The sequence below is a fragment of the Papilio machaon genome, chromosome 20, assembly GCF_912999745.1.
Source record: "Papilio machaon chromosome 20, ilPapMach1.1, whole genome shotgun sequence".
NCBI classification, from domain to species: Eukaryota; Metazoa; Arthropoda; class Insecta; order Lepidoptera; family Papilionidae; genus Papilio; species Papilio machaon.
Window position 1 is genome coordinate 7,202,361 of NC_060005.1, and position 25,140 is coordinate 7,227,500.

At 58.8% G+C, this 25,140-nt stretch overlaps 1 protein-coding gene across 1 annotated transcript; it reads left to right on the forward strand.

The window, feature by feature from the left end:
• The first annotated feature begins 21,136 nt into the window (after positions 1–21,136).
• LOC123722163 lies at positions 21,137–23,425 on the forward strand. The gene has a single exon (XM_045683038.1). It carries the CDS (start codon positions 21,137–21,139, stop codon positions 23,423–23,425), a length of 2,289 nt encoding a protein of 762 aa, XP_045538994.1.
• Positions 23,426–25,140: the final 1,715 nt, after the last annotated feature.

The following is a 25,140-nucleotide window of genomic DNA, read 5'->3' on the forward strand; positions in this document are numbered from 1 at the left end:
GGAGAGGGGCGCGGGTTACGTGGCGGCAAACTGGGGAGAAGTAGTGCTCATCGGAGTCTACTTCTCCCCGAACAGGAGCCTCTCACAATTCGAGAGGTTCCTGGATGGCCTGGAGCTGGTGGTGCGGAGGGCATTGCCAGCCCAGGTCATCGTGATGGGGGACCTCAATGCTAAGTGCGCGGCTTGGGGATCCCCCATCACCGACGTCAAGGGGGCGCATCTTCGGGACTGGGCTCTCTCTATCGGCCTGGTCCCGGAGAACCGGGGCAGCGCCTTCACATGCGTGCGCGCGCGGGGTGGCTCGGTCGTTGACGTAACGTTCGCCACCCCCAATATCGGCGCGCACATCTCGTGTTGGCGCGTCCTGGAGGATGTGGAGACCCTGTCAGATCACTTGTACATCAGGTTCAGGGTCTCCACAGCGCCCCCTGGGCGTCAAATTCGCACGGCGGGCGGCAGAGGCGTCTTCCCTAGGTGGCAGCTGTCACGTCTCGACGGAGACCTGGCAGAGGAGGCCGCAATCGTCTCCGCGTGGGCCTCCGACCCCCCCCAATCCTTGGGGGTCGGAGAAAGGGCTGCCAGGTTCCGTCGGGACTTGACGGCTATTTGTGACGCGGCAATGCCTAGGGCTCGACGCCTCGCGCCCCGAGAGGGGGTGTACTGGTGGTCGCGGGATCTCGCGGCCCTGCGTGCCACCAGCAACGCCGCTCGCCGTGCTCTATCCCGGTGCCGAAGACGTCGACACCGGGAGCCGGGCGAGCTGGAGCGCCTCCAGGCCGAAATGCGTTCGGCCAAGAAGGCGCTCCAAGCCGCCATAGGGGCCGCCAAGGACGCTGCATACTCGGAGTTCTTGGCGGCCCTGGACGCGGACCCGTGGGGGCGCCCGTACCAGATGGTACGGGCCAAATTCAAAACGGCGCCCCCTACGGAGACCATGGAGCCGGCCGTCCTCAGCGCGGTGGTAGAGGGGCTATTCCCAGACAGCCCCCCATTTGAGCCACCGCGCATGACGCAGCAGAGGGCCAACGACGAGGACGACGCCGCCCCTAATCCTCCTCTGATAACAGAGGACGAAATGCTAGGGGCGGCCCGCCGGCTCCAAGGCCCGCGGAAGGCCCCGGGACCGGATGGGGTCCCGGGAAAGGTTCTCCCCATCGCGTTAAAGCACCTCGGGGACCGCCTACGCTGCCTCTTCGACGACTGTCTGGCAGCGGGACACTTCCCCGAGGTGTGGAAGGAGGGGCGGCTGGTCCTTATAAGAAAAGAAGGCCGCCCCGCGGACTCTCCGTCGGGATACCGCCCGCTGGTGATGCTGGATGAGGCCGGGAAGCTGTTGGAGCGAGTTATAGCTGCCCGGATCATCCAGCATCTAGCGAGGGATGGGCCGCAACTCTCGGTGAACCAATTTGGGTTCCGGTCAGGACGATCCACCTTGGACGCCCTGGCCGCCCTGAAGAAGTTCACCGACGAAGCGGCCCAAAAGGGGCAGGGAGCCATGGCGGTGTCACTCGACATCGCCAATGCCTTCGGCTCCCTCCCCTTTGCGGTAATAGAGGAGGCGCTCCGGTATCACGGAGTGCCCCTCTACCTGCGGAGAGTCGTGGGACACTACCTGCAAGGGCGGGTAGTGTCCTACATGGGGAGAACCGGTCGAGAGGAGAGGCGGATGGCCACCGGTGTTCCACAGGGGTCTGTGCTAGGGCCCCTCCTGTGGAACATCGGATATGACTGGGCCATCCGCGGAGAGGTGCTGTCCCGGATGGCGGTCATCTGCTATGCAGATGACACGCTGGTAGCCGTCCGGGACACCACCTGGAGCCGATTGGTAAGGAGGGCTGAGGCCGGAGCCACATTGTTGACCCGGAGGATTGAGGCATTAGGCCTTCGAGTGGCCCTCAGTAAGACCGAGGCCCTCTGTTTTAAAGGGCCTCGGTGGAGGGTACCTGCGGGGGCCACCCTCCGGGTCAACGGAGAGGAAGTCGGGGTCAAGGCCCGGATAAAATATTTGGGTCTTGTCCTCGACGGGGGTTGGCGCTTCGGTGACCACTTCCGAGCGCTGACCCCCCGGCTTGTGGGCGCGGCCTCAGCCCTGGCGAGGCTCCTCCCTAACCTCAGCGGTCCGGGTGTACATGCGAGGATGCTGTACACCACGGTCGTCAAAAGTATGGCCCTGTACGGTGCACCGATATGGGCTCGCGCCCTCAATGCACCGAACAGGGCCCTCCTCCGCAGGCCGCAACGCATTGTTGCGGCGCGTGCGTGCCGGGCCTACCGAACGGTAGGCCACGCGGCGGCCTGCGTTTTGGCCGGCACCCCTCCGTGGGAAATCGAGGCGGGAGTGCTGGCCGAAGCCTACTGGGCGCGGGCCATACAAAGAGCCCGGGGCGAAGCCCCGGCCCCAGAGGACGTCTCCTGCGCCCGGGAGGTGAGGAGAGTGACGACCGTGGAGCGGTGGGCGAGAAGCCTAGCGCACGCCAAATATGGCGTGCGCACTATAGAGGCCATACGCCCACTGCTCCCGGAATGGTGTGGGAGGAGCCACGGCTCCCTCACCTTCCGCCTGACACAGGTGCTGTCCGGGCATGGTTGCTTTGGACGGTACCTGTGTCGAATCAGACGGGAGGTGACGATGCGCTGCCACGGGTGCGGCGCCAGCGAGGATACGGCGCAGCACACACTCGAAGTGTGCTGCGCCTGGAGAGAAGAGCGCCGCACCCTGGTGGCGGCGATTGGCGGCGACCTCTCACTTCCCGGCGTCGTGCGCGCCATGTTGGGAAGTGAGAGGTCTTGGAACGCGGTCTCCTCCTTCTGTGAATCAGTCATGTTGCAGAAGGAGGAGAGGGAGCGGGAGCGCGAAGGGGATCCCCTAGCGCCCCCGCTCCGGCAGAGAAGAGTGGGGAGAAGGAGGCGGCAATTCACCGCTGCCCTTCTCCCCACGCCTTAAGTTTTGAGGGGCCGTAAGGGCCATACGCAGGCGGGGTCACGGATGTAAGCTAACGCGTTCCCGTGGCCCCGCCGTAATGCGTGAGAGGGCAGTCTGGTTTTAGTGGGTATTCCGGTCGCCTTGTCTTTATCTTCTGCGGCCGGCGAGTCCCACACTCCCCTACGCCATTGCACAGCCCGGCGTAGGGGGTGCGTAAATGCATTTCCAGACTATAAAAAAAAAAAAAAAAAAAAAAAAGGTTAGGTTCCCCACCAACGGTTCCCGCCTTGTCGTGGCGGTGGGGCTCTAGTAACCGTGGCTGCCTCCCACGGTGAAGCTAAGAGGAACCAGGGTCGGCCTAGCGTGCAGGACCGGCTGTCTTGGGCCGGACTGGGCTGGTCTAGCGTGCAGGGCCGACCCACCCGGAGGAGGCTGCCAGAGGCGGACTGTGGGGTCCGCTTCGGAGCATGCCAGGAGGTGGGGCCGCGGGGGGTGCGGGTGGGTACTGGTTTATCCTGCCCCCTGCAGCCCTCGTGGCCGGATGTGTATGGTGGGGCCGCGGAGGGGTACTGGCATACCCAGCCCCTCCGCGGCCCGTAGGGTCAACGGCGGGGCCCGACATCGGACCCGCCGATGGTGGCTGGGGAGGCGGGGGTAAAACCTCGTCTCTCCGGCTTCCATAGCCCCGTGGTGGCAGGTTCGGGGGGACCTGTCACCCGCTTCGAAGGGCAAGGAGGATGGCGCGTATCGTTCCGGCGCGCCTCCCCTAAAGGATGGATGGTGGGTTCACCCACCCCAGTGGTGGAGCTGCTTCGGCGGCTAGCGCAGACGGGGCCGCGGAGGAGTGCGAAAGCGTGCCCGTAGCCCCGTCACCAATGCGCAGGAGGAACAGAGGTGGTTTAGCGGGTATGCTCCCACTAGGGGAGAGAATCTCGCATAACTTCGTGTCCCCCCCGGGGCATGTCGTATGCATAAAGCATTCCCCTCTTTAAAAAAAAAAAAAAAAAAAAAAGGTTAGGTTAGGTTAGGTTAGGTTAGGTTAGGTTAGGTTAGGTTAGGTTAGGTTAGGTTAGGTTCCCCACCAATGGTTCCCGCCTTGTCGTGGCGGTGGGGCTCTAGTAACCGTGGCTGCCTCCCACGGTGAAGCTAAGAGGAACCAGGGTCGGCCTAGCGTGCAGGACCGGCTGTCTTGGGCCGGACTGGGCTGGTCTAGCGTGCAGGGCCGACCCACCCGGAGGAGGCTGCCAGAGGCGGACTGTGGGGGTCCGCCTCGGAGCAGGCCTGGAGGTGGGGCCGCGGGGGGTGTGGGTGGGTACTGGTTTATCCTGCCCATCTTACAGCCCTCGTGGCCGGACGTGTGGTGGGGCCGCGGAGGGGTACTGGCATACCCAGCCCCTCCGCGGCCCGTAGGGTCAACGGCGGGGCCCGACATCGGACCCGCCGATGGTGGCTGGGGAGGCGGGGGTAAAACCTCGTCTCTCCGGCTTCCATAGCCCCGTGGTGGCAGGTTCGGGGGGACCTGTCACCCGCTTCGAAGGGCAAGGAGGATGGCGCGTATCGTTCCGGCGCGCCTCCCCTAAAGGATGGATGGTGGGTTTACCCACCCCAGTGGTGGAGCTGCTTCGGCGGCTAGCGCAGACGGGGCCGCGGAGGAGTGCGAAAGCGTGCCCGTAGCCCCGTCACCAATGCGCAGGAGGAACAGAGGTGGTTTAGCGGGTATGCTCCCACTAGGGGAGAGAATCTCGCATAACTTCGTGTCCCCCCCGGGGCATGTCGTATGCATAAAGCATTCCCCTCTTTAAAAAAAAAAAAAAAAGGTTAGGTTAGGTTAGGTTAGGTTAGGTTAGGTTAGGTTGGGGTGCGATGGCCAGTGACCTCCTCGTGGTGCACCCTGGAAACTCCCGAACGTCTTTAGGGAGGCTAACAACTGGCTAGGGGGGGGTATCCGCGGGGCTACACCGGACAGGGCCACCCATACCGGGCAGGCCCGCGGAATTTGGGGAGGGCGGCCCCGGCGTGCATTAACCTGCCGTCGGGGAGGGGTGGGGGGGGCATCCGTCCGCAACTAGGGAGGGTACGCCGACCTCCCTAGAGTTCCGTAGACCTAGTGGCTTTGGGGGGTTTTTTTTTTTTTTTTTTTTTTTTTTTTTTTTTTTTCTTTTTTGTTTGTTTTTTCTTGCTTTTTTGTTTTGGTCTTTTATATTTTTGGTTATATTTTGTTTGTTAAGGGGAATTCCGCAACGACCTCGTAGAAGCGGCGCTATGGGTATGCGGGGCCACTAGGAGCGGAGCGCTTGCCTTAGCCGGCCGGCGCGCGAGAAGGAAAACTCTAACAACCCGACAGCGAAGTCGTTAAAACCTGTGGACACCTGGCGCCCTCCACAGTATGCAGCCTTTCTCGCCGGAATGGTGTTACCCGGGGGTCGACATTTATATCACCGTACTCGTGGGAACAAAAATGGAGACAAGCAAACAAACAAAAAAACCGGTAGAGTTGGAGGAGGAAGCGAAGAAGGAGTTAAGAGTGAGGTTGACGCGCATCCAAGTGCCAGATGTGCGCTTATCGGAGTCGGACTCAGATTCGGCGGCCAGCTTTATGTCGGTCGCGAGTCGAGCGGGATCAATGGAGAGCCTGTATTCAGGCAAGTCATGGAGTGAGGGCCGCGGAAAAAAACGGCCCCTTGAGGAGGGTCCAGAGGGCAGCAATCGCTCCCCGGGCAAAAGAAAGGGACGAGGTCGCCCACCAACCACAGGAGAGTACGTGGGGTTGGCGGCGGCAAAACAAGCCTTTTTAAAGGCTCAAGAGGAGGAAATGAAAGCCCGCGCTGAGGCTGAGCTCTTGGACTCAGTGGCAGAGGCACGCAGGACTCGCTCGACACTGTCCCCGGCGTATTCGCCGGAGCTTGTTCTTGGCGAGCCTGCAAATACTGATGGTGACACGGCGACCTCAGTCTTGAAAAGGATAGGGGCCAGCCTAGAAATAGTGGAGAAGGTGGCGAGCAAATCGTCAAATTTAAAGGGCACCTTTGTGCGAGCGCTGCATGACGCCGTTAAGGCTATTAAAGAAGACTGCACAGCGCTCGCACAGAGGACGCTCTCGGAGGAGACCCGGGCTCTACAAGAAGATAATGCGCGCCTACGCAAAGAGCTCGAAGTTGTGCAAAAACAAATGAAGGAGATAATAGAGCAGATGCGCAATGCCCCGCAGGCGGCGCAATCTCACGACATCGAGGAGATGGAAGCACGAATCATCCGACGGTTCAATGCCCGACTGGAGGGGCTGGAACCGCGGCTGAATCCAGAACCGCGTATCAGGCCTCCCCTGGCCTCTAATAAGAAGCCGTCTGCGGCACCAACGGCCACGACATATACATCGGCCTTGATGGCCTCAGCGGGTCCTGTGGCTGGCCCGTCTCGTGCGGCCCCCGCGGCTGGCTCGTCTCGCACGGCCCCCGCGGCTGGCCCGTCTCGTGCGGCCCCTGCGGCCCCTGCGGCACCAGCGGCTCCCGTGGCTGGCCCGTCTCGAGCAGCCCCTGCGGCTCCCGCAGTACCTGCGGCTCCTAAGGCTGGCCCGTCTCGGACGATCAATGCGGCTCTCCCGGCTCCCGGGGGTCCTGCAAAAACAAAGAAGAAAAGCAAGAAAAAGAAGAAAGGACCTGCGACAGTTGCAAAGCCACCATCGGCTACCGCAGCTGCTGCGCCAACCCGCCCCACTAACCCGGACGAACTACAGGAGAACTGGGCGTGGGTGAGGGTGGGTAAAAATGGAAAGGCCGAGAAGGCGACAAAGGTGCCCACGACATCCAGGGCACCTCAACGGCGGAACGCTGCTGCACCTGCGCCGCGCAAATTAAAAGCGCCGCAATGCTCTGCGGTTGTCGTCACGTTGACCGAAGGCGCGGTGAAGAAGGGCCTCACCTATAGTGCCGTCCTCAAAGAGGCTAAGGAGAAGTTGGATCTCCAAGAGACCATAGGAGTCGAGTCGGTCCAATTCCGCAGGGCGGTCACCGGGGCCACCATCATCTGCGTCCCGGGGGCCACCAGTGCTCCGAAAGCGGACATCCTGGCGCAGAAGCTCCAAGAGCTCTACAAAGACGACACAATTAAAATTTCCCGACCTGAAAAGTCTGTTGACATCAGGATCGACGGACTGGATGATGCAACGACAACGGAAGAGATCAAACAATGCATCGCCAAAAAAGGAGAGTGCACACCGGACCAAGTCCGAGTTGGTTCGTTAAGACCTAACAAATCGGGCATGTTTAGTGTGTGGGCCTATGTCCCAATCACCGCGGCGAAAAAGCTCGCCACCGGACGATTTCTAGTGGGCTGGGTTGCGGCGAGAGTAACAGTCGGCAGAGCGAGGGATCTCCACTGCTACCGTTGTCTGGAGAAGGGCCACGTGGCGAGTCGTTGTGCAGCGGAAGACCGTAGCCGACAGTGTTATAAGTGTGGCCAAGAGGGACACAAAGCGGCGTCTTGCTCGTCGCAACCCAATTGCGTCCTTTGTGCGGCGGCGGGCAAAGACGCCAAACATCGATTGGGAAGTGCAAATTGCTCGGCACCCAAAAAACCGATTTCGAGAAGATCGCTGGTATCCCACCGCAGCGCTGCCCCACCGAGCGGGGAACAGATGGAGATCGCCGAAGCTGTCACTAATTAATGGCTGTACAGCTTTTACAAGCAAATCTGAATCACTGCGCCAGAGCTCAAGATTTATTGGTCCAGAGCCTGGCGCAGTGGACGATTGACATTGCGGTGATTTCGGAACCGTATTCGGTTCCGAACAGAGGCAATTGGGTAGGAGATCTCGATGATTTAGTGGCCCTTTACACCCAAGTCGACCACCCAATTGCCTCACACAAAAAAGGAAGAGGGTGCGTAGGCGTCAAGTCTGCCGACGTCGCGGTGATTGGAGTGTATTGCTCGCCGAACCGGTCGCTGGCGGACTTTGACGCCTACCTAAACGAGGTCAGTGCCCTCATTCAATGGGGGCAACCGCTGGACATCGTCGTGGCCGGGGACCTAAATGCTAAATCGAGAGCTTGGGGTTCCCCGGTCTCGGACTGTCGCGGCGATCTATTGCTGGAGTGGATGGCCCAGCACAACTTGGTGCCATTAAATACGGGCACGGAGCACACGTGCGTGCGCATGCTGGGTGGTTCTATCATAGACGTCACATTCGCGAGCCCCGCCCTAGCATGTCGCGTACAAAATTGGAGGGTCCTGACTGGGGTGGAGACACTGTCGGACCACAGGTACATCCGTTTCGAAGTTGTCTCCTCCCCATCCGGGGCCCAGACCAGACGAAACACCCCTGCTCCCGCCGGGAACGGACAAATGTGGTCCCTAAGAACGATGGACAAAGAAGCAGCCGAACTTGCCACCATTGTCGGCACATGGTCCCACAAGATGGAGGGAAAAGAGATTACTGAAGGCGTGAACTGGCTGACCGAGACATTGGCGCATATTTCCGATAGCGCCATGTCGAAGGTTCGGCCAGTGCAACATCGGAGAAATCGGGTCTACTGGTGGTCGGCAGAGCTATCGCGGTTGCGAGCTGTGTGTGTGGCTGCCCGCCACCAGTACGCTAGATACCGCAGACGTCGCGCAAGGGAAGAGACTGAGGAGCGGCGTCTCTACGTCTTATATCAAGATGCCAAGAAGGCCTTGAGATCTGAGATCGCCGCCTCCAAAGACCGGGCCTGGGAGGAATTTCTGAGCAGTCTGGAGTTGGACCCATGGGGCCGGCCGTACAAACTCGTGATGAGTAAGCTGCGCCCCTGGGCTCCTCCTCTGTCTTCGACTCTGGACCCGGCGCTACTCACATCTATAGTGACCACACTCTTTCCTCCCAGTGCCCGAAGCACCGGTTTTGACTTCTCCGGCTCGATACCGCCCGGTTCTGTCCCGGAGGTATCCGAGTCGGAGCTCCACATGGCTAAGACTAAGATGCAGTGCAAACGCACCGCCCCAGGTCCCGATGGGATTCATGGGCGGCTGCTTGCACTAGCATTAAACCACGGAATTGACGACGCACTTAGGTCACTACTGACCAAATGCCTAAACGATGGAAACTTCCCGTCAAAATGGAAAGTGGGAAAACTGGTCCTACTGAGGAAACCCGGGAAACCGGAGGACAGCCCGGCAGCCTATCGTCCAATAGTGCTGCTTGATGAGGCCGGCAAGCTGTTTGAGAGGGTGATTGCCGGCCGCATCAATCAACATCTCTCCTCAGTAGGACCAGACTTGGCGGATTCCCAATTTGGCTTTAGGCGTCAACGGTCCACGGTAGACGCCATTGCCCATCTCCGGAACGTATGTACAGAGGCGACATCTCAGGGTGGGGTGGTGGTTGCAGTCTCGCTTGACATAGCGAATGCCTTCAACACCCTGCCCTGGGACAGCATAATGGCGGGGCTGGAACACCACAGGGTCCCCCATTATCTAAGGAGAATCGTAGGTAGCTATCTTCGGGATAGAAAAATCCTATACCCTACTAGGGACGGCTGGGAGAGCCACATTGTGTCGTGTGGAGTTCCACAGGGGTCAGTCCTCGGGCCGCTCCTGTGGAACATTGGCTATAACGCGGTGCTGCGGGGAGTGTTAGTCCGCGGTGTGCAGCTCATCTGCTACGCGGACGACACACTCGTCGTAGCCACCGGCTCCGATTTTAGGGAGGCCAAACTGCGGGCCACAGCCGGTGCCTCGCAAGTCACGGCGAAGATCCGTGGTTTAGGCCTCAAGGTCGCCCTCGAGAAATCGGAGGCGATCTGTTTTTATGGAAGTAGGAGAGCACCTCAGACTGGGCTAGAAATAGTGGTCGGCGGTACTCCCATACCAATCCGCGGTACCCTAAAATATCTCGGGTTGGTACTGGATTCGAAATGGACCTTCAGGCCGCACTTTGCGGCCCTAGCTCCAAAACTGGATGCCACGGCAGCGGCTCTAACCCGCATACTGCCAAACATCGGTGGCCCAAGCAGTAAACGAAGACGGCTTTATGCTATGATGCTGAGATCGAAGGCCCTATACGGATGTCCGGTTTGGGCCGGCGATCTCTGCTCACAAAATAGAACTCTGCTGCGGCGGTCCCAACGTGCTGTGGCCATCAGGGTGGCCAGGGCGTACCGCACGGTGTCTTTCGATGCCGTGTGTGTTATTGCCGGACTCCCACCATGGCACTTGGAGGCCGCCGCCTTAGCGGAGGTTTACTGGAGAAGAGACTGCAGCAGGAGAGAAGGCGAGGAACCTCCCTCTCCCCTCCTCCCTCCTCCTCCTCCTCCTCCTCCTCCTCCTCCTCCTCCTCCTCCTCCTCCTCCTCCTCCTCCTCCTCCTCCTCCTCCTCCTCCTCCTCCTCCTCCCCCTGAACTAGTTCAGGAGTGGAGGGACCAAGCCCAGAGAAGAACCACGCAGACATGGAGCGATGAGTTGAGGATGTCTGTGGCGGGCAAGTGGACTTTGGACGCTGTCCGCCCCAGACTCCGAGACTGGTTAGACAGGCGGTGGGGGCACCTCTCCTACCGGCTAGTGCAGATGCTGAGTGGCCATGGCTGCTTTGGCAAATATCTGCACCAAATAGCCGGTAGGGAACTAACACCTCGGTGCCACCACTGTCCTGCTGAAATCGACGACGTGGCACATACAATTTTTGACTGCCCGGCATGGGAAGCCGAAAGGCAACCTATAGCCCACATTCTGGACACGACGACACTGACTGGAGTGCTCGACAGTATGTTGCGTAACGAGCACGACTGGCGGGCATTCCAACAGTTCGCAGAGAATATTCTCAACACTAAGGAAGAAGCGGAGAGGGTAAGAGAGGCTGACCCAGCATCCGCCCCTCTTCGTCAAAGGAGAACGGGCCGGCGCCGGCGCGCTTTCCATCGCCCGGCGTAGGCCATGTATATACATATTGGAGATTATATTTACAAATGTTTATATTTATATTTTATTTTATACTTAATATTTATATAGTTATTTGTGAATATAGATTGTAAGGAGTAGGTGTTATATATATTTAATATTTATACACACATAATCATTTTAAGGAGATTATTTACTATTTATGTTATACACCTTAATTAATTAATCAATCAATTTTGTTGTTGTTATATGTAAATATGTAAATATCTGTAAATAAGTAGATTAATTAATTAAGGAGAGCTGTGCAAGCAGCAGCACAGGTCGAAACCCTGGTTAAGGCACAGCTGATACAGGGTGAGACCAATGTGTAAGGTGGGCACGAGGGTTTTTAGTGGGTATGGCCGAACGCCTGTAGGCGAGTCCCACACTCCCTGCGCCATTGCACTGCCCGGCGCAGGGGTACGGAAGTGTATTTTCCCTCTGACAAAAAAAAAAAAAAAAAAAAGGTTAGGTTAGGTTCCACGGACCTGCTCGGTTGTCCGAGTGGGCGGAGAGGTGAACTCCGACGTGGCGCGTCCCCGGGTGGTGGATAGGGGAACGCCCCGGCACATTGCTGGGGTAGGGCTTTTTTCGCCCCGCGAACCAAACACCAACAAACCCGTAAATCCGCACTCAGCGGAAACGGGGGCTCTGCGCCTAGCGCGGGGCCGCGAGGAAGAAAACCTCTATAAAAAATTACCCGGTGGTGACACCACACTTGGCCGCCCACTGGTCTTTGATCAGTGGACGCCAAGTAGACCGTAAGTCCGCACTGAGCGGAAACGGGGGCTCTGCGCACTGAGCGTGGGGCTGCGAGGAAGAAAACCTCTATAAAAAATTACCCGGTGGCGACACCACACTTGGCCGCCCACTGGTCTTTATGATCGGTGGACGCCAAGTAAACCGTAATCCGCACTGAGCGGACCGGGGGCCCTGCGCATTGAGCGTGGGGCTGCGAGGAAGAAAACCTCTCTAAAAAATTACCCGGTGGCAACACCACACTTGGCCGCCCACCGGTCTTTATGATCGGTGGACGCCAAGCAAACCGTAATCCGCACTGAGCGGACCGGGGGCCCTGCGCACTGAGCGTAGGGCTGCGAGGAAGAAAACCTCTCTAAAAAATTACCCTGTTTGGGGAGGGGAGGGATGTTCCGCGGGGCTATACCGGACAGGGCTACCCATACCGGGCAGGCCCACGGAACATCGGTGGACCCGTTGGGTCGGGCTATTGGACGAGGATGTGTGGCTTGGACGAGGATGTGTGGCAGCACAGAAACTTGCAGAGGACTTCGGTCGGAGGACGGCGGCCTTCAAGGCTCGCGGTGCGGCAGGCCCAGGGAACATCGGTGGACCCGTTGGGTCGGGCTATTGGACGAGGATGTGTGGCATCACAGAAACTTGCAGAGGACTTCGGTCGGAGGACGGCGGCCTTCAAGGCTCGCGGTGCGGCAGGGTCGGTCAAAAAAAAAAAAAAAAAAAAAAAAAAAAAAAAAAAAAAAAAAAAAAAAAAAAAAATCCGGCCACCCTGTCGCGCAAATAGTCGAGGACGTGTGGCATCACGATAAAAATGTAGAGGACTTCGGTCGGAGGACGGCGACCTTCAAGGTTGCGCATCATGTCAGGGACCTCACCCTGGATCGAAAAGGCGGTTTCCGGTGTCCGACAACACCGGACACACCGTATGAATGGCAAGCTTAAAAAGAGAATTACCCCAGGAGGGTACCTCCGGCACCGCCGGGGGAGAATCCCTCCCCGGGGCCACTTTGGCCCCGGGCTGCCCCTTGTACTCTGGGGGGGGCAAAGACTGCCTTGATTACACAACGACATTGGCTTCGAAAACGGAATTAGATGCACGCGGTTTGGATGTGACGGGGAGTGGTATGGAAGTTGGTGGAGGAGAAAGAGGAGAAGAGCAGATGGATTTGGAGACGGAATTGATGCTGAGCGAGGAGACCACATCAATGTCCGAAGATAGTCGCGGGGCTAGCCCTATGCCCAGAAAGAGAAGAGGACGGCCGCCCACCACGGGCCACTATGTCGGCCTGGCCAAAGCCAAGCTGGCTCTAATACAAGCCGAACGGGAGGAAGAACAGAGGAGGGCGGAGGCAGAGGTAGTCGCTGCCTCCCGCGAGGCCCGGGCCAGAGCCCAAGCCCACAGGCTGCCGGAGTCGGTCCCAGAAGAGGAGGAGTTCCAGGCGGCCGGCTCCCTCAGCCAAATAATCAAGGACAACGTAGAGGTCATCAAGAAGGTAGCCACCACCTCCAAAAATTTGAAAGGAGGCTACGTACGCGCCTTAAAGGATGCAGCGGAGGAAATCACGAAGATGGCAAAAGCTCTGCAAAGCAGATGCGTATCTGACGAGACCAAAGGCCTGCAGGCGGACAATGCCCGCCTGCGAGCAGAAGTAGCACAACTGCGCAAGGAGGTAGCAGAAATGAAACAGCACCTTCATACACCGAACGTGAGGGCAGAGGCAGCCGCTGTGGCCATACAACCGGAACCACAACGGCAAAAACCGAATGACAACGAGGAGCTTGTGCGCACCATCTTATGTCAAGTGGGCACAATGGTAAACGCCAGATTTGAGGCGTTACAAGAACGACTCCTTCCGGAGAAGCGCCTCCGTCCCCCGCTGGCGGCGGATAGCAGGCCTGAGCCTGCAGGCCCTGGCGCACCGGAAGCACCAACAATGATAAATCAGGCAAAGAGCGGACCAACACCAGGCAAAGCCCCGGGCAAAACCTCGAGCAAAACCTCGGGCAAAGCCTCCGGAAAAGCCTCGGGCAAAGCCCCGGGCAAAGCCCCGAGCAAACCCGGCAAGAAGAAGACGACGGAGCCCCAGGCCCAGCCACAGCCAATGGCGGCAGAGCCAGCTGACCAACAGCCCAGCGAATTGCCCTGGAGCACAGTGGTAAAAAGAGGGCTAAAACAAAAAAAGAAGAAGAAAGAGGGCACACGGGTGTTTACAAACACTGAAAGGAGGAAAACGCCAAGACCACCAACAGTCAGCTCACCTAAGACGGAGGCGGTAGTGGTCTCAATAACGCCGGAGGCTATCGCTAAAGGCCTCACCTACGATGCAGTCATCGCCGAGGCCAAAGCAAAGATCAAATTGCAAGACGTCGGAATCACAACTGGGGTACGCTTTAGGGTGTGTGCCACAGGAGCGCGGAGGTTTGAGGTCCTGGGTTCAGATAACAGCCCGCAAGCCGACGCCCTTGCGGAAAGATTGACGCAAATATTCAGCGGAGAAATGGTCCGGATTTCCAGACCGGCGAAGACGACTGAAATAAAAATTTCTGGGCTAGACGATTCAACAACTGTCGAGGAGGTGCTGGCGGCGGTTGCCGAAGCTGGAGCCTGCTCCAAAGATAATCTCAAATGCAGTGGCGTCGTAAGAGACAGATTCGGAGTAGGACATGCATGGGTAGAATGCTCGGTAGAGACTGCGAAACGGGTGGCTACAGTAGGTCGACTGACAATATCGTGGGTGTCGGCCAGCGTCATGCTGCTTGAGCCAAAACCACTGCGTTGCTATCGATGCCTGCAGAAGGGGCATGTTAGAGCGCAATGCAGTGCAGAGGCAGATAGGAGCAAGCTGTGTTTCCGATGTGGGGTAGAGGGGCATAAGTTTAAGGAATGCTCGGCCAAGCCGCACTGTTCCATCTGTGCTGCGGCCAAAAAACCGGCGGATCACAAACTGGGAGGCAAGGGCTGTTCTGCTCCAGCCCCCAAAGTCACCAGAGGGAAGACACAGCCAAAACCAGCACAACAGGCGTCAGTAGAGGTCGCTATGGAGACGGACGAAATTGGCACCAGAAATGGCTCTTCAAATCCTACAAGCCAATCTTAACCACTGCGCACGTGCTCAAGACCTGCTCTTACAGAGTATGGCGGAGTGGTCGACGCAGTTAGCTGTAGTGTCCGAACCCTACTTCGTTCCCATTAGGGATGATTGGGTGGGGGACGAGGAAAATCTTGTAGCGCTCATTGTGCCCCGGTCCATGAGTTCCCCGACTCTTGATGGGGTTCAAAAGGGCCACGGGTACGTGGGTGCTACAGTCGGAGGAAATTTAGTCGTCGGCGTATATTGCGCCCCTAGCAAAAGCCTCGCAGAGTTCGAGGGTCTTCTCGATCGTGTTGGAATCCTCGTCGGCAGAAATCACACCCGTTCCGTGCTGGTAATGGGGGATTTCAATGCCAAGAACACTGCCTGGGGTGGCACAGCCACGAACGCCCGGGGTGCAATACTTGAGGAGTGGGCCTTGACCATGGGACTTTGCCTCCTAAACAGGGGGTCGAGACCTACTTGCGTCCGGCCGCAGGGCAGTTCCATCGTGGACTTATCGTTCGCCTGCCCTGCAACTGCGAGACGGGTGTGCGGTTGGGAAGTGGTGGAAGGTGTGGAGACACTATCTGACCACCGTTACATCCGTTTCTCAATATCGGAGACACCAACGGCCCCAGTACATCAGGGGCCGGAGTCGCTGCACCGGGACACTCCACGGTGGGTGGTGAAGCGACTCAACAAGGACGTACTAACTGAAGCTGCCCAGGTCGAAACATGGTCGCCTGCGGACAGCTCCCTGGACATTGACGAAAGGGCTGCCGCGCTGCGTGCGTCGATGACTCGCATATGTGACGCGTCGATGCCGCGGCAAGGCCCCCCACCCCGGAAAAGACACGTGTACTGGTGGTCTGCTGACATAGCAGCAATGCGCACTGCGTGCGTAGCTGCTAGACGCCAGTACCAACGACAACGACGGAAACGACAAAGAGACGAAATCGCCGAGGCGAGCTTACATAACACCTATAAAGCCGCAAAACATGATCTGAGCCGAGCGATATGCGAAGCGAAAGACAGGGCGCGAGAAGAAATGATCGAGACTCTAAATCAAGATCCGTGGGGTCGCCCCTATTTGATGGTCCGTGGGAAACTCCGGACGCGGGCATCACCTCTGACGCAAAGCCTCCAGCCCCAACTGGTGCAGGAAGTGGTGACATCCCTCTTTCCCAATAGAGAGGCACACACGCCGCCTTACAGGATTCCGAACACCAGGAATGAAAATCCTGATCCCGTCGAGGACATACCACCAGTCACCCCTGGCGAGTTTGGGGCTGCGGTCCACCGGCTACGTGCCAAAAGGACGGCCCCGGGGCCCGATGGCATACCGGGCCGTGCTTGGGTACTAGCCGCGGAAATATACGAGGAAAGAGTTATCGAGCTGATGGGTGATTGTCTTGCACAAGGGCGTTTCCCTCTGCTCTGGAAGAACGGCTCCCTGGTTCTCCTTAAAAAAGAGGGCCGGCCAGTCGATTCCCCTGCAGCGTACCGGCCAATAATTCTACTTGACGAAGTGGCGAAGTTGTTTGAGCGGATCATCGCCAACCGCCTCGTCAAGCACATGGCGACAGTCGGCCCGGACCTGGATGACAAGCAATTTGGCTTCAGGCCGGGCAGGTCTACCGTCCATGCCATCATGCGGGTTAAGAAGATAGCGGAGGAAGCAATTGCCCAGGGCGAGGTCGTTCTTGCGGTGTCCCTCGACATCGCAAACGCCTTTAACACCATGCCCTGGAGTTGTATCATAGAGGCCCTCCGCTACCATCAAGTGCCGGAGTATTTGTGTCGAATTGTGGCCGACTACCTATCAGCTAGGTCGGTCTCGTACAGAAGTCGGGACGAGTGGTGTCGTCATGAAGTCACATGTGGCGTTCCGCAGGGCTCAGTCCTCGGTCCCCTCCTTTGGAATGTGGGCTACGACTGGGTGCTGCGGGGCGCTAATATCCGAGGCGTAGACGTCACCTGCTACGCAGACGACACCCTGATAACGGCGCGGGGACGCACGCACCGAGAATGCGCGATCCTCGCGACAGCAGGAGTAGCCCAAGTGGTGGGAAGAATACGTGCTCTGGGCCTTGAGGTGGCCCTACATAAATCCGAGGCCCTTTATTTTCATGGACCTCGGAACAGGCCTCCTCCGGGAGCCCACATTATTGTCGGTGGCGTGAACATTGGCATCGAGCCCGAAATGAAGTATCTGGGCCTCACGCTAGACGGACAGTGGACATTCGAGGGCCACTTCCGAAAGCTGGGACCCAAGCTGATGCGTACGGCCGCCGCTCTTGGCAGATTACTGCCCAACATCGGCGGACCCAAATCTGCCTGTCGGCGCCTTTTCATGGGCGTCGTCAGGTCGATGGCGTTATATGGCGCACCCGTTTGGAGCGGCGCCCTAAACAACCGGACGATTGACATTCTCCATCGGCCACAAAGAACTTTGGCCATAAGGATAATACGTGGTTACCGCACCGTATCTTACGACGCGGCTTGCGCCCTGGCGGGTTCCCTGCCGTGGGTGCTAGAGGCGGAGGTGCTCGCGGCAGTCCACGAATGGCGCGAGCGGAAAACTAGGACTGACGGATCTCCGCCCTTAAGGGTTGAGGTCGAAACTCTTAGAAAGGGAAGACGAGAAGTGGCAGTGGCCAAATGGCAACGCCGCCTCCGCCAGACGCGGGCTGGTGCCAGGACAATTGAGGCAATCTGTCCAGTTCTCGTGGCGTGGCTGAGGAGGAAACACGGGGTGGTCACTTTCCGGCTGGCGCAGGTGCTGTCGGGGCATGGCTGCTTCGGCAGTTACCTGCGCCGGATCGGGAGGGAGCCGTCTGCAGTGTGCCACCATTGTGACGATTGCCCCGAGGACACTGCCCAGCACACGCTGGCGGAGTGTCCGGCATGGACACAACAGAGACGAGACCTCGTGGCCTCAGTGGGCAATGATCTCTCACTGCCGGCCACAATAACATCGATGGTGGAATCGGACGGGGCCTGGAAGGCCGTCCAAGAATTTTGCGAGGTTGTGATGAACATCAAGGAGGAGGCGGAGAGGGCAAGGGAGGCGGCTAGTCAAGACGCCACCCGCAGCCGCCGCACGGGAGGGAGAAGACGGGCATTCGCCCGGCATATCCCACCCTGATAGAACTCGAGTGGCGAGCTAGGGGACGCTCGTCACTCAGGAAGAGTAGACGAGGGCGCGTCGGTTTCCCGCGCGAACAGCTGAGGTCGAAGGTCGAGGAGGCATAGGCCAATCACTGCCGGGGCATGTGAAGAATACTTTATAGTGTACCCATGCCCCGGTGAAAGGTGACACGAGGAAACCAGTGGAGTTTAGTTGGTATGCTCCCGCTTCTCGGGAGAGAGCCCAACATAACCACCAAGCCATCCCCAGGCGCGGTGTGTATGCGGGAACGCATTCTCCACTTAAAAAAAAAAAAAAAAAAAAGGTTAGGTTAGGTTAGGTTAGGTTCCACGGACCTGCTCGGTTGTCCGAGTGGGCGGAGAGGAGTACTCCGACGTGGCGCGTCCCCGGGTGGTGGATAGGGGAACGCCCCGGCTTCGGCTGGGGTAGGGCTTCGGCCCCGCGAACCAAACTCTAGGGTCGGTCATCGTGTTGGGTGTTGCACATGACCGACCCACCTGGAGAGGGCCGTCAGTGGTGGGTCACAGCAGTGACTCCGCCCTGACCATGCCCAACCGGGGTCGCACCGGTAGATGCGACGTGGTGGGGCCGCGGGGGGTGTGGGTGGGTACTGGTTTATCCTGCCCATCTTACAGCCCTCGTGGCCGGATGTGGGGTGAGGTCGTGGGGGCTGTGGGTGGGTAACCCCTGCAGCCCTCGCGGCCAGATGAGGTGATGGATGGATGGGAGAGGTATGGAGAGGCCAAGGGGGGGTGCTGGTTTACCAGCCCCCTCTGCGGCGTGTTAGGGTAGAGGGCGGGCCGGCTGGTTCCGCCGGTGGGGGCTGGGGTAGTAGGACAAAAAAGATCCTACCTCTCTGGCTCTCACCACTTAGGGAGAGGCGCTTCGGCGCCAGACGCACGGCCCGAGCTTTGGTTAAGGCCCAGCTGATACAAAGCTCGGGTCACCGCGTTAAGGTGGGCATGAGGGTTTTTAGTGGGTATGGCTGAACGACTGTAGGCGAGTCCCACACTCCCTGCGCCATTGCACTGCCCGGCGCAGGGGTACGGAAGTGTATTTTCCCTCGTTACAAAAAAAAAAAAAAAAAAAAAAAAAAGGTTAGGTTAGGTTAGGTTAGGTTAGGTTAGGTTAGGTTCCCCACCAACGGTTCCCGCCTTGTCGTGGCGGTGGGGCTCTAGTAACCGTGGCTGCCTCCCACGGTGAAGCTAAGAGGAACCAGGGTCGGCCTAGCGTGCAGGACCGGCTGTCTTGGGCCGGACTGGGCTGGTCTAGCGTGCAGGGCCGACCCACCCGGAGGAGGCTGCCAGAGGCGGACTGTGGGGTCCGCTTCGGAGCATGCCAGGAGGTGGGGCCGCGGGGGGTGCGGGTGGGTACTGGTTTATCCTGCCCCCTGCAGCCCTCGTGGCCGGATGTGTATGGTGGGGCCGCGGAGGGGTACTGGCATACCCAGCCCCTCCGCGGCCCGTAGGGTCAACGGCGGGGCCCGACATCGGACCCGCCGATGGTGGCTGGGGAGGCGGGGGTAAAACCTCGTCTCTCCGGCTTCCATAGCCCCGTGGTGGCAGGTTCGGGGGGACCTGTCACCCGCTTCGAAGGGCAAGGAGGATGGCGCGTATCGTTCCGGCGCGCCTCCCCTAAAGGATGGATGGTGGGTTCACCCACCCCAGTGGTGGAGCTGCTTCGGCGGCTAGCGCAGACGGGGCCGCGGAGGAGTGCGAAAGCGTGCCCGTAGCCCCGTCACCAATGCGCAGGAGGAACAGAGGTGGTTTAGCGGGTATGCTCCCACTAGGGGAGAGAATCTCGCATAACTTCGTGTCCCCCCCGGGGCATGTCGTATGCATAAAGCATTCCCCTCTTTAAAAAAAAAAAAAAAAAAAAAAAAAGGTTAGGTTAGGTTAGGTTAGGTTAGGTTCCCCACCAACGGTTCCCGCCTTGTCGTGGCGGTGGGGCTCTAGTAACCGTGGCTGCCTCCCACGGTGAAGCTAAGAGGAACCAGGGTCGGCCTAGCGTGCAGGACCGGCTGTCTTGGGCCGGACTGGGCTGGTCTAGCGTGCAGGGCCGACCCACCCGGAGGAGGCTGCCAGAGGCGGACTGTGGGGTCCGCTTCGGAGCATGCCTGGAGGTGGGGCCGCGGGGGGTGCGGGTGGGTACTGGTTTATCCTGCCCCCTGCAGCCCTCGTGGCCGGATGTGTATGGTGGGGCTGCGGAGGGGTACTGGCATACCCAGCCCCTCCGCGGCCCGTAGGGTCAACGGCGGGGCCCGACATCGGACCCGCCGATGGTGGCTGGGGAGGCGGGGGTAAAACCTCGTCTCTCCGGCTTCCATAGCCCCGTGGTGGCAGGTTCGGGGGGACCTGTCACCCGCTTCGAAGGGCAAGGAGGATGGCGCGTATCGTTCCGGCGCGCCTCCCCTAAAGGATGGATGGTGGGTTCACCCACCCCAGTGGTGGAGCTGCTTCGGCGGCTAGCGCAGACGGGGCCGCGGAGGAGTGCGAAAGCGTGCCCGTAGCCCCGTCACCAATGCGCAGGAGGAACAGAGGTGGTTTAGCGGGTATGCTCCCACTAGGGGAGAGAATCTCGCATAACTTCGTGTCCCCCCCGGGGCATGTCGTATGCATAAAGCATTCCCCTCTTTAAAAAAAAAAAAAAAAAAAAGGTTAGGTTAGGTTAGGTTAGGTTAGGTTAGGTTAGGTTAGGTTAGGTTAGGTTAGGTTAGGTTCCACGGACCTGCTCGGTTGTCCGAGTGGGCGGAGAGGTGAACTCCGACGTGGCGCGTCCCCGGGTGGTGGATAGGGGAACGCCCCGGCATATTGCTGGGGTAGGGCTTTTTTCGCCCCGCGAACCAAACACCAACAAACCCGCAAGTCCGCACTCAGCGGAAACGGGGGCTCTGCGCCTAGCGTGGGGCCGCGAGGAAGAAAACCTCTATAAAAAATTACCCTGGTGGCAACACCACACTTGGTCGCCCACTGGTCTTCATGATCGGTGGACGCCAAGTAAACCGTAATCCGCATTGAGCGGACCGGGGGCCCTGCGCACTGAGCGTGGGGCTGCGAGGAAGAAAACCTCTCTAAAAAATTACCCCTTTCTGGGCGGAAACGCCCCGCGCGGCGGCTGGCTTCGGCCACCGTCGGGCAAACCGTAAACCCGCACGGAGCGGGAACGGGGGCTCCGCGCACTGAGCGCGGGGCTGCGAGGAAGAAAACCTCTATAAAAAATCACCCTAATCCCAAGCATCGCCGCCCGGCGAAGGGATGAATCGTTGGTGGGAGACCAGCGGCGAGGGCGGCAACACCGGGGGGGGCTTTTAAGGGGAAAAAACAAAAAATGAGCGCGACGAATAAAGAAAAAACTACCCGGGAGGGTCCCGTTCGCGGGGAATCCCTTGGTGGGTCGGACAGCCGGCCCATCGGCCCCATTGTATACGGGGGGGCCATTCGCCGTGTGAAGGAGGAGAGAAGGTTAGGGTCAAATGGAGGAAGTAGAGAAGAGAAGGAGAGAGAGAGGGATAGAGTGAGGAGGCTGTCTGATTCAGATTCAACAGACAGCAGGGGCTCCATGGCAAGCGCTTCCAGCCGCTATGCTTCCATGGAGTCCCTTGACCAGGAAGGTGCCGGAAGATTCTGGAGTGAGGGCCGCGGCCAGAAGAGGCCCAGAGATAAGGAGTTGAGCGGCAGCTCCACAGACACCCCCGCCAAAGGGGCACACAAAAGAAGGGGACGCGGCCGTCCGCCAACTACCGGTGAATACGTCGGGCTGGCGGCCGCCAAAGAATCTTTACGAAGAGCGACAGAAGCGGAGATGAGGGCACGAGCCGAGGCGGAGCTCCTCGACTCGGTTTTGGAGGCCCGCAAGACCCGCTCGGCCATAGTCGCGGCAGGCCCATCTAATGCCGCGCCACTGGAAAATGACGAAGACACGGCGACCACCGTCCTCAAACGGATTGGGTCCAGCCTAGACGTGGTTGAGAAGGTAGCGAAGAAGTCGTCCAATTTAAAAGGGACCTTCGTGCGCGCACTGCAAGACGCGGTTAGTGCCATTAAGGAAGACGTTGCTGGCCTTGCGCAGAGGACGATATCGGATGAAACACGCGCCTTGCAGGCAGATAACGCCCGCCTGCAAGCCGATATGGCCAGCCTCCGCAAGGAGCTAAATGAGATGCGCCAGGAGATGGAGAGGGTGCGGAAACAGGGTTCCGCCAATGCCCTCATGGATACGACAATGGAGGCCGTCCCTGTCCGGCCCCCACCACAACCACAAGCAGAGTCCTCCCTAGAGGACATATGTCGGGCGGTAATGGTCCAGGTGGGCGGTATGCTCAACGCCCGCCTGGCTTCACTAGAGGATAGGTTGCTCCCTGAAAGGAATATGCGACCACCATTGGCGTCGGATAAAAACAAGGAAGACCGCACATATGCGACTGCGACCGCGAAGCCCAAACCCGCACCATCTTCGGGTACCCAAAAAACAGCTGGGACGAAGGCGCCCCCGGTGCCAGCACAGCCCGGTCCCAGTGGGCTCACGCGCCAGGCGCCCACCGTGCCCAAGAAGAGCAAAAAAGGCTCCAAAAAAGGAGCCAAAAAGAAGAAGAAAACTCGGCCGTCGACTGGCGAGAACCTTAAGTCCTCCTCTGTCGCCCCCGTAGCACCATCAAATGCCCCTCCTCGCCGTCCTCTTAACCCGGACGCGCTCGAGGAAAATTGGGTCACCGTAGGGAGGAATGGTAAAGCGCAACGGCACAAGTCGAAAGCGGCTCCCACGCAGGCATCAACATCTCCGCCTGCACCGCGGCCGCAGAGACTTAAAGTGCCTCGGAGCTCTGCCGTGGTCGTTACACTTACTGAAGCGGCTATCAATAGGGGGCTGACGTATAGCAGCGTCCTGAAAGAGGCGAAATCGAAGCTCGATTTAAAAGAGGCGATCGGCGTAGAAGCGGTGCAATTCCGTCGGGCGGTCACCGGGGCTACTATCATCCGCATCCCCGGCACCACCAGCGCCCCAAAAGCAGATATCCTGGCGCAAAAGCTCCAGGAAATTTACCAAAGTGACGACATTAAGGTCTCCAGACCCGAAAAAATGATTGACGTTAAGATCGAAGGTCTGGACGACTCTACTACACCAGAAGAAATCAAAGAGGCCATAATCAAAAAAGGGGCATGCACGGCAGACCAGGTCCGAGCTGGCCAACTCCGCCAGAACAGATATGGTCTTTTCGACATCTGGGCCCAGGTCCCTGTCACAACAGCAAAGAAGCTAGTGACCGGCCGCTTCTTAGTGGGCTGGGTAGCTGCCAAGGTCACGATTGGCAGACCAAGGGAGCTACGCTGCTACCGATGCATGCAGCAAGGACATACAGCGAGTCGCTGCGACGCGGAGGACCGCAGCCGGCTCTGCTATAAATGTGGACAAGAAGGCCACAAGGCCGCATCCTGCCCGTCGCAACCGAACTGCATCCTGTGCACGGCGGCGGGCAAGGATGCCAAACACCGGCTGGGGAGTTTAAATTGCTCGGCGCCCAGAAAAACGGTCCCCAAGAGAGCGCTAGCGGAAGTAGCACGTAGCGCGCCCCCACCGAGCGGGGAAGAAATGGAGATAGTGGAAGCCGTGCAAAATTAATATGGCTTTTCGAATTCTACAAGCGAACCTCAACCACTGTGCCCGAGCTCAGGATCTGTTCATACAGAGCTTGGCACAGTGGTCGATAGACCTAGCAGTGACGTCCGAACCGTATCTGGTCCCGGATAGAAACAATTGGGTGGGAGACTTAGAACATCTTGTCGCGATATACACAGGCGGCAACCCCCCAATTGTTTCCTCCAAAAGAGGAAGAGGATGTGTCGGTGTCAAAGTCGCCGGCATGGCTTTAATTGGCGTATACTTCTCTCCAAATCGTCCGCTGGCAGAGTTTGAGGAATACTTGGAAGAGGTCAGTTCGTTCGTCCAGTGGGGAAGACCGCTCGGGGTTGTCGTGGCCGGGGACCTAAATGCCAAATCAAGGGCCTGGGGATCCTCGGTCTCAGACAGTCGCGGCGAGATACTTTTGTCGTGGATGGCGCAACATGACCTGGCGCCACTTAATACGGGCTCCGTGCACACCTGCGTGCGCATGCGGGGCGGGTCTGTCGTAGATGTCACCCTTGCGAGTCCCGCCCTGGCATGCCGCGTGCAGGGCTGGGAAGTGTTGACTGAGGTGGAGACGTTATCGGACCACCGCTACATCCGGTTCGACATTCTCCCCTCGTCAGCGCCCCCGACCAGTCGGAGCATCGCCATTCCCCAGGAGATCGGACAAATGTGGTCGTTAAGATCTCTAGACCGAGAAACAGTGGAACTCGCCGCCATAGTGGGGACGTGGTCCTACAGAATGGAGAACAAATGTGTCGACGACGGTGTGCAATGGCTTGGCGAGGTACTCGAGCACATATCGGACTGCGCCATGACTAAAGTCCAACCGTCGCCGCGGCGACGTAATCGAGTGTACTGGTGGTCGGATAGCCTTTCACAGTTGCGCTCTGCCTGTGTGGCTGCCCGCCGCCGGTACACTCGATACCGTAGAAGACGTACTGGATGGGAGGAGTCTCAGGAACGGCATCTCTACACCGCATATCAAGAAGCCAAAAAGGCCCTGCGGTGTGAGATCGCCATTTCCAAAGACCAGGCCTGGGAGGAGTTCCTGAGCAGTCTAGAGTCAGACCCATGGGGCCGGCCGTACAAACTCGTTATGAGCAAGCTGCGCCCCTGGGCTCCCCCCCTTACTTCAACTCTAGACCCGGCACTACTTACATCTATTGTGTCGGCGCTCTTCCCTCTCAGCGCCCGAAGCACCGAATATGACTTCTCCGCCTCGATACCGGCCGGTTCTGTCCCGGAGGTAACCGAGGCGGAGATAAACTTGGCCAAGACTAAAATGCAGTGCAAGCGCACCGCCCCAGGTCCAGACGGGATACATGGGAGGGTGCTTGCACTAGCACTTCAAAACGGACTTGACGAACAGCTCGCAACACTGCTCACTAAGTGTCTAGAAGAAGGAGATTTCCCGACGACCTGGAAAACTGGAAAGTTGGTCCTGCTGAGGAAACCCGGGAAACCGGAGGACTCCCCGTCGGCCTACCGGCCAATAGTGCTGCTTGACGAGGCCGGCAAACTGTTCGAGAGGATAATTGCCGGTCGCATCAATGAACATCTCTCCTCAGCGGGGCCAGACTTGGCAGATACCCAATTTGGGTTCAGGAGTCGCAGATCCACCATAGATGCGATTTCCAAACTAAGAAGGATTTGTGAAGAGGCGACATCTCGGGGCGGGGTGGCGATAGCAGTGTCGCTCGACATTG

What these genes read in the sequence shown, in the direction of transcription:
- LOC123722163 (XM_045683038.1), top strand. Translation starts at nt 21,137, where the DNA reads ATGAGCGCGACGAATAAAGAAAAAACTACCCGGGAGGGTCCCGTTCGC.